This window comes from Corvus moneduloides, chromosome 26, assembly GCF_009650955.1.
Source record: "Corvus moneduloides isolate bCorMon1 chromosome 26, bCorMon1.pri, whole genome shotgun sequence".
In the NCBI taxonomy this organism is placed as follows: Eukaryota; Metazoa; Chordata; class Aves; order Passeriformes; family Corvidae; genus Corvus; species Corvus moneduloides.
Genome location: NC_045501.1, coordinates 5,351,241 through 5,364,281, shown reverse-complemented (window position 1 = coordinate 5,364,281; position 13,041 = coordinate 5,351,241). Strand labels below are relative to the sequence as shown.

Sequence of the window (13,041 nt, the reverse complement as noted above, 5' to 3'; positions counted from 1 at the left end):
AAAAAATGAACTTTTGGATCCCATGGGTGCAGATTCCCTGGATTTACCTGAGGATTCGGAAAACACTTCTTAAACCTGCGGGTCCTCAAGCCCTAATCTGCTTTCCCCAGGATGAGCGGGATCAGGAGAGTGGGATTGGGACAGTGGGGTCAGGAGAGCGGGATCGGGAGAGTGGAATTGGGACAGTGGGGTCAGGGAGCCCTTAAAGCCGAGGAGCTCCGGGGATGATCAGGGCTCGGAAATGTCCTGGAATGATGGGAATGTGAAAGGGACAGAGAGGAGGAGCAGAGGGAAGGGGAGGTGCCAGGGAGGTGCCAGTGGCACCACCGCAGGCTCTGCCTGGCACTGGGAGCTCCAGGGATTAACCTGGAACTCAAATAAAACCCTGGGGACTGAAAGGCTCCAAAGGAAGGAGCTTCTCCCAGATCTCCGAGGCTGGAGGCTCCCAGGGAACAATTCCTTCCCAATCTCCCATCCAGCCCTGCCCTCTGGCACTGGGATCCATTCCCTGTGTCCTGTCCCTCCAGGCCTTGTCCCCAGTCCCTCTCCAGCTCTCCTGGAGCCCCTTTGGGCCCTGCCAGGGGCTCGGAGCTCTCCCTGGATCCTTTCCTTCTCCAGATGGACATTCCCAGCTCTCCAGGTGAACATTCCCTGGCTCCAGAGAGGCTCCAGCCCTTGGATCAGCTCCACATGGACTCTCCCCGCCTTGGTTTTCAGGGGTGTTAGGATCACCAACCTGCAATTCCAAATGTTGGGATCTCCTGGGAAGGTTTTGGCTTGGATAAAGAGTTCAGGGATAAAAACTCCTCCCTTTCGATTTCACCGGTGGCCTCCCCACCCTCCCAGCCAGGAATTCCTTCCCAATATCCCATCCAGCCCTGCCCTCTGGCCGTGGGAAGCCATTCCCTGTGTCCATCCCTCCATCCCCCATCCCAAGGCACACACTCCACATCCGCGGGATCCTTCCCCCTCCACCCTTTGGCTGCTCGGAGCCATCCCAGGGATGTCCCGGTGCTCTCCAGGGCAGGGAATTCCAGCCAGAGCTGTCCCCACAGAGTTCCTGGGTGGAGCCTCCGCTCTCCAGGCTCCTCTGGATGTGTGTGGGGCACGGGAGCGGAGCTGCCCCGTTTGGCACCTCCTGGGAGAGATCCCGGCAGGGATCCGCTCCATGGAACCGTGTGAGCCCTCCTGCTCTGCCAGGGAGTGCCTGGAAGTGCTGGAATGTGCTGGAATGCCGAGGAGCGGGGACATCCCTGCCGGGAATGCGGCGAAGGAATTCCACACTCCATCTGTGCCAGCACGGGATGGGCTCCAAGGGTCCGCTCACGATTCCATCCCTGGGAATGGCCGGGCTGGACAGGGCTGGAGCAGCCTGGGCAGCGGGAGGTGTCCCTGCCCGTGGAATGGGTGCAGTGGGAGGAGCTTTAAGGTCCCTCCAAGCCGAACCATTCCGTGGTTCCCTGGTTCCTTGCGGCCTCTCCGAAGTTCCCTCTTCCAAATGCCGGAGCCATCACAGGAGAATCCAAAAGAATTCCCTGTGCTTGAGCAGCTCCCATGAAAGCGTCTGGAAGGGCGCTTTTTAATGGGAATATCTTTTATGTGATGGGAATTCCTTTTGTATGATGGGACTGTCTTTTCTACTGTGGGAATATCTTTCATAGGATGGGAATGTCTTTTACATGATGGAAATATGATTTAAATTATGGGAATATCTTTTTCAATGGACTGCAGAGGGAATTGAAGAGCCTGGAAGGAGATCCCGGAGTTCTGGCTGGGTTATTCCAACAAATCCCTTGGAAAGAGCACGGAACCATCACTGACCACGTGGCCGTGGTCACTCAGAGTGACCCTGGGGGCCCGGCTGGCCGTGGGCTGGGCTTTCCCTGATTCCCAAATATTTCCCTCCAAGCAGGAGCTGTGGCACTCAGGGATGTGAGCAGGGAAAGCTCCCCGGGCAGGGAAGGGATGTTCCAGTGGGGGTTTGCAGTGGGTCTGGATCTTTTCACTCCGTGATTTCCGTGGCTGTGGCTGTTTCCTGTGGGTATTTCCCATGGCTGTGGCTGTTTCCTGTGGGTATTTCCCATGGCTGTGGCTGTTTCCTGTGGGTATTTCCCATGGCTGTGGCTGTTTCCTGTGGGTATTTCCCATGGCTGTGGCTGTTTCCTGTGGGTATTTCCCATGGCTGTGGCTGTTTCCTGTGGGTATTTCCCATGGATGTGGCTGTTTCCTGTGGGTATTTCCCATGGATGTGGCTGTTTCCAGTGGGTATTTCCCATGGATGTGGCTGTTTCCTGTGGGTATTTCCCATGGATGTGGCTGTTTCCTGTGGGTATTTCCCGTGGATGTGGCTGTTTCCTGTGGGTATTTCCCATGGATGTGGCTGTTTCCTGTGGATATTTCCCATGGATGTGGCTGTTTCCAGTGGGTATTTCCCGTGGATGTGGCTGTTTCCTGTGGGTATTTCCCATGGCTGTGGCTGTTTCCTGTGGGTATTTCCCATGGATGTGGCTGTTTCCTGTGGATATTTCCCGTGGATGTGGCTGTTTCCTGTGGATATTTCCCGTGGATGTGGCTGTTTCCTGTGGATATTTCCCGTGGATGTGGCTGTTTCCTGTGGATATTTTCCATGGATGTGGCTGTTTCCAATCCATGTTTTCAGTCCATGTTTCCAGTGGGTCTTCAGTGCTTCTCTCCCTGCCAGAGGATGAGGGAGCTGCTTTTCCTCTGTGGGAGGCAGGAGCTGGAATCATCCCACTGGGAATATCTGGAGCTGTTTGTCCTTCCCTCCTCCTGCGCCTGTGGAAGGGCCGGGAATTCCAGGGAATGGCCTCAGAACTCCAACCATGGAAATGATTTTATAGCAGGGAGCAAACTGCTGGAGCCTCCCGCAGTGCCCGAAGGCTGTGGAGGGGCCGGGATCTGCGGCTGAGGAGCCGGGATGGCCAGGACAGCCCAGCCCCCGAGCGTTTCCCAACCCCTTTCGATTTGGGATGCTGCTGGATGGGTTTAAGAGGCACGGAAGATGCTCCGTCGCTGTTTTCTGGAGCATTCCCGCGGTGCAGGATGTCCCTGTGCAGCCGGAGGGTTTGGGATTGATGCGGATCTTCCAGCTCCGGGTGTTTCATCCCCTGTTTTCCTGAGGCTCCGCGGCACTGCAGAGCCTCTCCGCGGGGCCGGGCACTGAGGGGACGCGGGGCTCTTCTGGGACACTCGGGAGGAGTTTTGGGATGCTGGAATGCTGTCAGTGCCGGAGCAGAGGGAACGGGCAGGAATTCATTAACGGGATCAGCGGGGATGGAGCAGGAGCACAGATTGTAATTAGGACCCAAACGATTCCCAGCCCCGGAGCCGTTCCTGGCTCCTGTCCCAAGGCTCCGGGGCTGGGCTGAGCCTCGGTGGCCTCGGAGCCGGGATGGAACCCCCGTCACCCTCCCTGGCTCCTTTCCCGCTCCATCTGCTGCTTCCCGAGGGCCTCCTCCAGGTGCTCGTGGCCTCAGGTGACCTCGGCCAGCCCCGGCTGGGGCCATCAGCTCGAGGTGGCCCAGGCCAGGGAGCTCAGGTCACCTCTTCACACATCTGGGTGACCTCAGGTTTATGCTGGGCCGTGGATTTTTATGGATCTTTATGGATCTTTATGGATTTTTTTATTGATTCTTACGGATTTTTAATGGATTTTTGTGGATTTTTAATGGATTTTAATGGATTTTTAATGGATTTTTATGGATTTTTAATGGATTTTTGTGGATTTTTAATGGATTTTTATGGATTTTTTAATTGATTCTTACGGATTTTGAATGGATTTTTATGGGTTTTTAACGGATTTTTATAGATTTTAAATTGATTTTTAATTGATTTTAGTGGATTTTTATAAGATGAGAATTTTTTGTTTAAAAGAAGCCCCACTCTTCCACCAAAATCTTCCCAAATCCCAGAAAACCAGAGGATGTGTCCTCTGCAGTGATCCCCGATGGTGTCCCCTGGTGCCAGGTTGGACTCGGTGACCTTGGAAGGCTTTTCCAACCTCAGTAATTCCATGTTCTGCCAAACAGCGCCTCGGGAACTGGAGTTTCTGGGTTCCCATGGGAGGTGGGAATATCCAGGTGTTGTTCCCGACCACCCGTGAATTCCCGTGAGCCCCGGCTCCTGCCCTGCATCCCTTGGGAACCAGGGATTGATGGGATCAGGCAGCACTTCCCGTGGTTTATGGACCAACATCATTCCCAAATCTTCGGAGCTTCTCCACTGGAGTTGATCCCTTTGCTGCCGGAGTTTCGGGGCTGAGCTTCCCCTCAAACACCCACCCAGCGGAGCTGAACTGGAGGACGAGGGGATTTTTCTGGATTTATGGCAGCTCTGAGGAGTCCTCCCCATTCCCTCAAATCCTGGCACCAAGGGGCCGTTCCAGGGAGGGGCTGATGGCACAAATCAGGAGAAAATCCCTCAGGGAATTAAACCCGGAGCCGAGTTCTCTTCTGCCAGTGCTGCCAGAGTTCAGCTGGAGCTGAGGGTGGGACAAAAGGCTGGGAATTGTGAGCCACTGGGAATGTTTGATGCCATCCCAGAAAATAGATTGGAGAGAGTTGGGCGTGTCCAGTGGCGAGAGCCGGATGGGAAGGGAGGGATGGATGCGTTGGGAGCGATGGATGCCTTGGGAATGTCGTGTGTTCGGAGCAGCTGTGGCAGCGCCAGGTTGTTGGATCTGGGCTCCTGGTTTGGGAGGAAAATTCCCATTAATGCTGGGAACAGGATTCACCTGCCCTCAGGTGGTGCCTGGGACGGGATCAGTCGGGATTGGGAGCAGCAGGCGCCAGGGAAGAGGAAAGGCTCAGGCAGCGCCGGAGCTGCTGCAGAGAAAGCTCTCCTGCCTTCCCTGGCAGCGCTGCCTGACAAATCCCAGTGGGAATCTCAGCCTTGGAAAACCCTCTCCGTGTAAACACGGCCCTGACAGCGTCCCTGGCTCTGCTTCCCGCGGCTCCAGCCCCAGCCCTGGCTCCGTGGGGACGTCGGAGCTGGCGCTGGCAGGGAGGGATGAGGCTTTCCGCGTCTGCCATCGGCTGCGCCACGTTCCCGACAGCACAAACCAACAGGGATCTATCCGGGATGGATCCACCATCCTTGGACAGGGAGCGGATGCCAAAGCTCCTCCTCTCCAGGGGTTTCCCCTCCCAGATTCTGTTCATTTTTGGGAGACTTTTGCCTTACGGTCAGGTGGGGGTGACCCAAATCCCCTTTGGAACCCACGGCTCTGGGATCGGTGCATTGTCCCGGTGGTTTTGTAGGATTGGGATGTGGATAATGCGTGAAGAGGATGCTCCAAAAGCTGGGCTCGCATCCCCCTCTGCTGGGACTGGGATTTGATCCCTTCCCTCTGCCCTTTGTTGGGAAAGGACATCCAATCCTGTCTGCCCATCCCTGGAGCTCCCGCCTTTCCGAGGGTCAGTCCCCCTGGAGAGGGATTCCTTTGGGGATCAGTCAGACCCCTGGGGGCATCCAGTGGGATTCTCTTCCCATCTTCCATCCTAAAGAATGTCCCAGTGCGTTGGGATGCCCTGGGATGAGCCTGGGATGGAGCTGGGATGGAGCCTGGGATGGAGCTGGGATGGAGCTGAGATGGAGCTGGGATGAGCCTGGGATGGAGCCAGGATGGAGCAGGGATGGAGCTGGGATGGAGCTGGGATGGATCTTGGGATAAGCCTGGGATGGAGCCTGGGATGGAGCTGGGATGGAGCTGAGATGGAGCTGGGATGAGCCTGGGATGGAGCCAGGATGGAGCAGGGATGGAGCTGGGATGGAGCCTGGGATGGAGCTGGGATGGAGCTGGGATGGAGCTGGGATGGAGCTGGGATGGAGCCTGGGATGGAGCTGGGATGGAGCCTGGGATGGAGCTGGGATGGAGCTGGGATGGAGCCTGGGATGGAGCTGGGATGGAGCTGGGATGGATCTTGGGATAAGCCTGGGATGGAGCCGGGGTGGAGCCATTCCTCACCTCCAGGGAAATCAGGACAGGGCTCGGTGCCCCCTCGGCTCAGTGGGAGTGCTGGGAGCCCTGGGAATGGATCTCTCCAGCAAAACCTTGGGAATGAAGCCGTCTCTCCTCCTAAATGGGATCTTTTCCCCATCCTCCCATGGATGTTCTTGCCCAAACCCGTCCCAGTTTTTCAGCTCCACGTTCCCCTTCTGGACCCGTCTTGAAAATCCGTTTGTTTTCCTTTTTCCCATTATCCATGATTCCCTTGGATGTGGCTTGCTGGGAAATGTCTCTCGGAGCCTTGTGCCCCACAGCTGTGGGGAGATGACTGCACAGGATTCCAATTCCCTCTTTTTCCATGGTTTTACCTCCAATTCCCTCTTTTCCCATGGTTTCACCTCCAATTCCCTCTTTTTCCATGGTTTTACCTCCATCTGACAACTCCTGCCTCGCCAGCGCTCCCTCACCTTCATCTCCGTCTGCATTTGGAAAAGTCATTCCCAGGCTTCCCGTGAGTTCCTTTTCCCTTCACTTTTCCCTGGATTGAGGGGATAACTGCTCAGCAGAAAGGTTTTTCCTGGGTATCCTGGGAGGAACTGGAATGCCTTTTTCTCCGTGACTCTGGGCAGGCCTCTGGAACATCAGTGCTGGGCCTGGTGGATACACAGGCAGCGGGATTTGGTTATCCAGGGATGTCCTGGAGCTTTTGGTGGTGTCTGATTTGTGCCTGGGATCTGTTTGGGATACCCCTGGTCGGAGCTTTAACTTCCCCAAATAAACGTTTTCCTTGGGCTTCCCTTGCCTGAGGAAGGGCTCTGAAGTCACTCCGGGGTAGTTCATGGATTGGGCTCCATCGTCTTAAAGGCTTTTCCCAACCTCAACAATTCCAGCAAATCCCGTTCCACAGGTTTAGAATTATTTCCCTTTATGCCCAAACTGGGATTTTCCAAGGAGCTGACAAAGCCCCTGTGCTCCATCAGAGGGAACAAATTGGAATTTTTATGGATATTCTTGGGGAACGGGGCTGGAGTTTTGTTCCTGGCCCTTTTTATTGGCAGTTAAAGCATTTCCGAGAGCCGGGGGGGTTTTCCCCCCTCACACAAGCTGAGCTTAAATCATCCTGCTCTGCTCGAGCTCCTGTCTCCAGTGAATCCCAGCCCTTCCCAACAGCTCCAGGTTTGATCCCGATGATCTGAAAATGCTCCGAGTCCTTTCCTGTTGTCAGGGAGCCTGAAAACAAGAGGAGACTCTGGAAAAACAATGTTGTGTTTTCCCAAATAATCGCTCCCAGCAGAGGTGAGCGGGGGAGGAACATCCTCAGGAGGAGCTGAGGGAACGGGAGAGGGGCAGGACACACGGAGTGGCTTCCAGAGGGCAGGGCTGGAGATTGGGAATATTGGGAATTCCTGGCTCAGAGGGTGGGGAGAGGCTGGGATGGGATTCCCAGAGCAGCTGGGGCTGCCCCTGGATCCCTGGCAGTGCCCAGGGCCAGGCTGGACACTGGGGCTGGGACAGTGGGAGGTGTCCCCGGACATGGCAGGGGATGATCCTTAAGGTCCAAATCCAAACCATTCCATGATTCCATTGATCCTGTAACGCCACAATCCCGTTTAGTGGGAGCTGGAATGGATGCTCGTGGATTTGTGAACTTGGAAAGATTTTGGAAGAGTTTCTTGTATCTCCTTTGGGGAAGATGGGAATCACTGGAATCCTTGTGGCTGAGCGGTCCCGTGGTTGTCCTTTCCCAGTCCCCACAATCCCTGGGATTGTGATCCCGGCTGTGCAGCTGCCCCCGCCAGCTTCCATCTTTTCCTTGGATAAACACATCCTGACGGGAGCTTTTACAGGGAATTTTTACAGCCGTATAAAAGCCCCACAAATGGCCTGGATTTATTTGCCTGCAGACTGTGCCAAGCACGGCAGCTCCAGAACCCTCATTCCCTGCGCTGCTGTTCCCATTCCAGCCTCGTCGTTTCCCCCTGATTTTCTCCACTGCAGTTTTTTCTCCTCGCTGGATTTTAAACTCCCCTCGTTAGGAATTTTTGACTTCTGCCTTCAGAGCCTGCCTGGGAAAACCCATCCATGGGGCTGCTTCCAGAGGCTCAGCTTCCCTTTCCAGCCTGAGTGCGTTCATCAGTCAGGAAAGCATGGAAATGGAAATGGCATTTTTTGATTTGGATAGCAAATCTTTTTTAAAGGTTGCCAATTTTTTCCCCCCCTCACAAACGCTTCCCATTTGAATTTAAATGTGATTTCCTTTCTCTCCATCCCACCTGCTTCCCCGGCGCTGGGATTAGTCGGGATGTGTCAATATTTGAGGGAATAAATCGCTGCTGCCTCCAGCTGCTGTTTGGGTTTCTGACTCATCTTGGGGTCAAATGAGCTCAGCAAATGTGGGAGGGACTCCGGAGGGACCGGAGCTGCTCCGTGCTGGCTCCCCGTGCTCTGAGCGCTCCTTGCTGGGGTTTGCTGGTTGTTACTGGTTTCCAGACTGGGCTTTCTGGAGTCTTTATCCCGGGAAGCAGCTCTGGGTGTCTCCAGGCTGTCAGTGCAGGGATTGGTTGGGGTTAAAGGTGGGATTTCTGGGAGTTTTCCCGCTCGGGGGGGAAGGCGAGCAGCAGAGATGTGCCGTCCCTGCTGCCCCAGCAGGAGCGCTGGGATCCCACTGGGAAATCTGTGTTTACTCACTTGGAAGCGCGTGTCCATCCCGTTTGGAAACCTGTGTCCCCTCTTGGTGTCCATCCCGTTTGGAAACCTGTGTCCCCTCTTGGTGTCCATCCCCTTTGGAAACCTGTGTCCCCTCTTGGAAATCCATGTTCCTCTTGGAAACTCATCTCCACCCCACTGGAAAACCCGTGTCCCCTACACGTCCCTCCCACTTGGAAACTCTTGTCCATCCCACCTGGAAATCCGTGATTCCCCACTGGGAGAGCCGTGTTCGCTCCCTTGGAATGTCCTGTGTCCTGCACTTGGAGCCCTGTGTCCATCCCACTGGGAATCCTGTGTCCATCCCACTGGGAATCCCGTGTTCTCCCACTGGGAATCCCGTGTCCATCCCACTGGGAATCCGTGTCCATCCCACTGGGAATCTGTGTCCATCCCACTGGGAATCCCATGTTCTCCCACTGGGAATCCATGTCCATCCCACTGGGAATCCCGTGTCCATCCCACTGGGAATCCTGTGTTCTCCCACTGGGAATCCATGTTCTCCCACTGGGAATCCCGTGTTCTCCCACTGGGAATCGGTGTCCATCCCACTGGGAATCCCATGTTCTCCCACTGGGAATCCATGTCCATCCCACTGGGAATCCCGTGTCCATCCCACTGGGAATCCTGTGTTCTCCCACTGGGAATCCATGTTCTCCCACTGGGAATCCCGTGTTCTCCCACTGGGAATCGGTGTCCATCCCACTGGGAATCCCGTGTTCCCCGCGTGTCCCTCCCTTTGGAGCCCCATGTCCATCCCCGCTGGACACCGGTGTCCCCCTGCTTTGCAGCGCTGGTGGTGCCTGGAAGTTCCACCTGGGCTTTGCCAGGAATTCCTTTCGGGAATCAGCCCAAAACGAGGCCGAAGAGGAGCAGAATGATGGCGGAAATCTCCCCTCATTTCCCGAGTGTTTTTAACCCTCCCTATTTTCCAAGCAGTGGCACAGGGAGGAATTTTGGGGATATGGGATGTTGAATGTCGGGACAGCATTCCCATGGCGTGGCTGGGCTGAGACTCCGGCCAGAACCAGGGAATGGCGGGAATTTCAGCAGGAGCTCAAGGCCGGTGTGTGTCTGCCAGAGGGACTTGGGGCTCCGGAGCTTTCCCTGTGCCCGGCTTTTCCTCCCTCTCTTCCCAAACGATTGAACAAATGGTGAAAGCTGGAGGGATTCCTGGGGGTGTTTCAGGGATATTGGTGAGGATATTGGTGAGGATATTTCCGGGGATATTTATTTGGATATTTCCAGGGATATTTGTGTCGATATTTGCGTGGATATTTCCATGGATATTTCCGGGGATATTTATTTGGATATTTCCAGGGATGTTTGTGTGGATATTTCTGTGGATATTTATTTGGATATTTCCAGGGATATTTATTTGGATATTTCCGGGGATATTTGTGTGGATATTTCCGTGGATATTTCTGTGGATATTTATTTGGATATTTCCAGGGATATTTGTGTGGATATTTCCATGGATATTTCTGGGGATATTTATTTGGATATTTCCGGGGATATTTGTGTGGATATTTCCATGGATATTTCTGGGGATACTTATTTGGATATTTCCGGGGATATTTGTGTGGATATTTCCGTGGATATTTATTTGGATATTTCCGGAGATATTTGTGTGGGTATTTCCCCCAGACCTGCAGCTCGTGGCTGTTTCCCATCCCTCTGCCTGCTGGGAATGGCCGTTGATTCTGTGGGAAATATTCCCTAATTCCTCTCTTTTTTCCCCACAGGTGTTTACAAAATATGGGAAATGCTACATGTTTAACTCAGGAGAGGAGGGGCGGCCTCTCCTCACCACGGTGAAGGGGGGCACAGGGAATGGCCTGGAAATCATGCTGGACATCCAGCAGGACGAGTATCTGCCCATCTGGGGAGAAACAGGTAAGAGCTTCCTTTTCCTCGGGTGATTTCCTCGGAAAAACCATCCCATCCCATCCCATGGATCCCATCCCACCCCATCCCATCCCATGGATCCCATCTCATCCCACCCCATCCCACCCCATCCCATCCCATCCCACCCCATCCCATCCCAATCCCATCCCATCCCATCCCATCCCATGGATCCCATCTCATCCCACCCCATCCCATCCCATCCCATGGATCCCATCTCATCCCACCCCATCCCACCCCATCCCATCCCAATCCCACCCCATCCCATCCCATCCCATCCCATCCCATCCCATGGATCCCATCCCATCCCACCCCATCCCATCCCATGGATCCCATCTCATCCCGCCCCATCCCACCCCATCCCATCCCATCCCACCCCATCCCATCCCAATCCCATCCCATCCCATCCCATCCCATCCCATGGATCCCATCTCATCCCACCCCATCCCATCCCATCCCATGGATCCCATCTCATCCCACCCCATCCCACCCCATCCCATCCCAATCCCACCCCATCCCATCCCATCCCATCCCATCCCATCCCATGGATCCCATCCCATCCCACCCCATCCCATCCCATCCCATGGATCCCATCTCATCCCATCCCATCCCACCCCATCCCATCCCATCCCAATCCCATCCCATCCCATCCCATCCCACCCCATCCCATCCTTCCCAGACTGTGCCTGAGCCAGCTCCGTGAGCGAGAGCCTGGCCAGCCCAGGTGGCCCAAGGGTGGCACGTGTGGGTGGCAGGAGTGTGGGACCCCTTCCGAGGCTCCGGCACATCCCGCTCCCCTGGAGAGGCGTTTTTGGGAGGCCGTGTCCAAGGTGGACTCCAGCTGCTCTCTGCGTTTTCCTTCTCCTTGGAATTTGGGGATGTTTGCTGCCCTGAGTTGTGTTTGCTGGCTTGGTGCTGTCTGGGTGTGCCAAGGACTGGATTCCTTGGAGCTGGAGCATTTGGGGTGGATGGAATCTGTCCAGGAGCGCACCCAGCGGGGCTGAGCACCTCCTGAGGAGCTGGAGCGCTCTGGCTGTGGAGCAGGAGGTGCTGACCGGGCGCGCTGGGCTGTGGGGTGTCCCCAGGCCCCGTGGATTGGGATGGCAGCTCCTGGAGCGGATGTGGAGCTGTGGGAACACTGGTGCCAGATCCTGTAATGAGCCTGCTGCACAAAGGACGGGCAGGAGGGCTGGGGGACAGGATGGGGCCACCAGGGCCACCAGGGCCACCCGGTCACAGGTGCCCTTAGCGGCTGCAGCTGCCCTGAGCCCACGGTGGCGTTTGAAACGAAGCCAAGAGAAGCGCTGGGAACCTGCCAGGAGCTCTTTGTGTGGCAGAGCCCCGGCGGACCCACCCGGGAGCAGCTGTGGCTGTTCTGGGGCTCAGGGAAGGGACAAGAGGAGGTCTCACTCCAGGTCGGTGTCGCCGTGGCTCTGTCACCCCCTCCAGCGTCTCTCAAGCTCCTGCTCGGAGCAGAGCGGGGATTTGGCTCCATTTGCTCCCAATTCCCTTTCGTTTGTGTGGTGTTTGACCCTGCCGAGCGCGGCCCTGCCGTGCCATCGATCAGTCGGGCTCCTAGAGGAGCTTTGCTCCCGCATTTTGGCTCCTGCTCCAAACCAGTCAGGCCAGCCGAGGTGAGGGGGAGGAGGCAGAGATCTGGGATCATCATTCCCTTGGGAATTGCTTTGAGGCCTTGTGCCTTTAAAGGGAAAACAGCTCGAGGTGGGGCTGGGAACGTGAGGAGCAACTTCCCCCTCAGGGTTCATCTCCTACAGGGAGAGATCCCCCACGGGGGACAAATCCCTGGGGGACCTTGTGGGGACAGGAACCACCCCAGGGAGGGCCTGGGGACATCCCAGAGCTGATGAACACCTGGAGCTTTGTGTTCAGCCCTGCTGGAGTCTCATCAGGGAATCCCAGGAGGATTTGGGCTGGAAGGGACCTTAAAAATTATCCCATCCCACCCCTGCCCTGGCAGGGACACCTCCCACTGCCCCAGGCTGCTCCCAGCCCCAATGTCCAGCCTGGCCTGGGACACTGCCAGGGATCCAGGGGCAGCTACAGCTGCTCTGGGAATTCCATCCCAGCCCCTTCCCACCCTCCCAGCCAGGAATTGCCAATTCCCAATATCCCATCCATCCCTGCCCTCTGGCACTGGGAAGCCATTCCCTTGCTCCTGTCCCTCCATGCCTTGTCCCCAGTCCCTCTCCAGCTCTCCTGGAGCCCCTTTAGACCCTGCAAGGGGCTCTGAGCTCTCCCTGGAGCTTCTCCAGGTGACCATTCCCAGCTCTCCCAGCCTTCTCTCACAGGGCAGGACCCCTGTGAGGTTCTCCAGGAACACCCAGCCCTGGTGTCCCACCATTCCCACTTTGCTGCCTGTTTGAAGCTGCCCTTGGAGAATCTTTTGGAGGAACACCTGGGAATGTGCTGGGCTTTTCCATCCCCGTGGTTCTGGGAAAGCT

The 13,041-nt window shown here is 55.8% G+C and overlaps 1 protein-coding gene across 3 annotated transcripts in view; it reads left to right on the top strand.

The window, feature by feature from the left end:
• The window catches only part of LOC116455997 (acid-sensing ion channel 2), a 396,972-nt gene that overhangs the window by 348,914 nt on the left and 35,017 nt on the right, over positions 1–13,041 (top strand). For all 3 annotated transcript variants that reach the window (XR_004244520.1, XM_032134430.1, XM_032134431.1), the window contains exon 2: positions 10,420–10,570. Coding sequence is in view for 2 of the 3 variants with exons in the window: in XM_032134430.1 (XP_031990321.1) it covers positions 10,420–10,570 (151 nt within the window). In the remaining variant the exon portion in view is untranslated. The remainder of the gene's footprint in view (positions 1–10,419; positions 10,571–13,041) is intronic.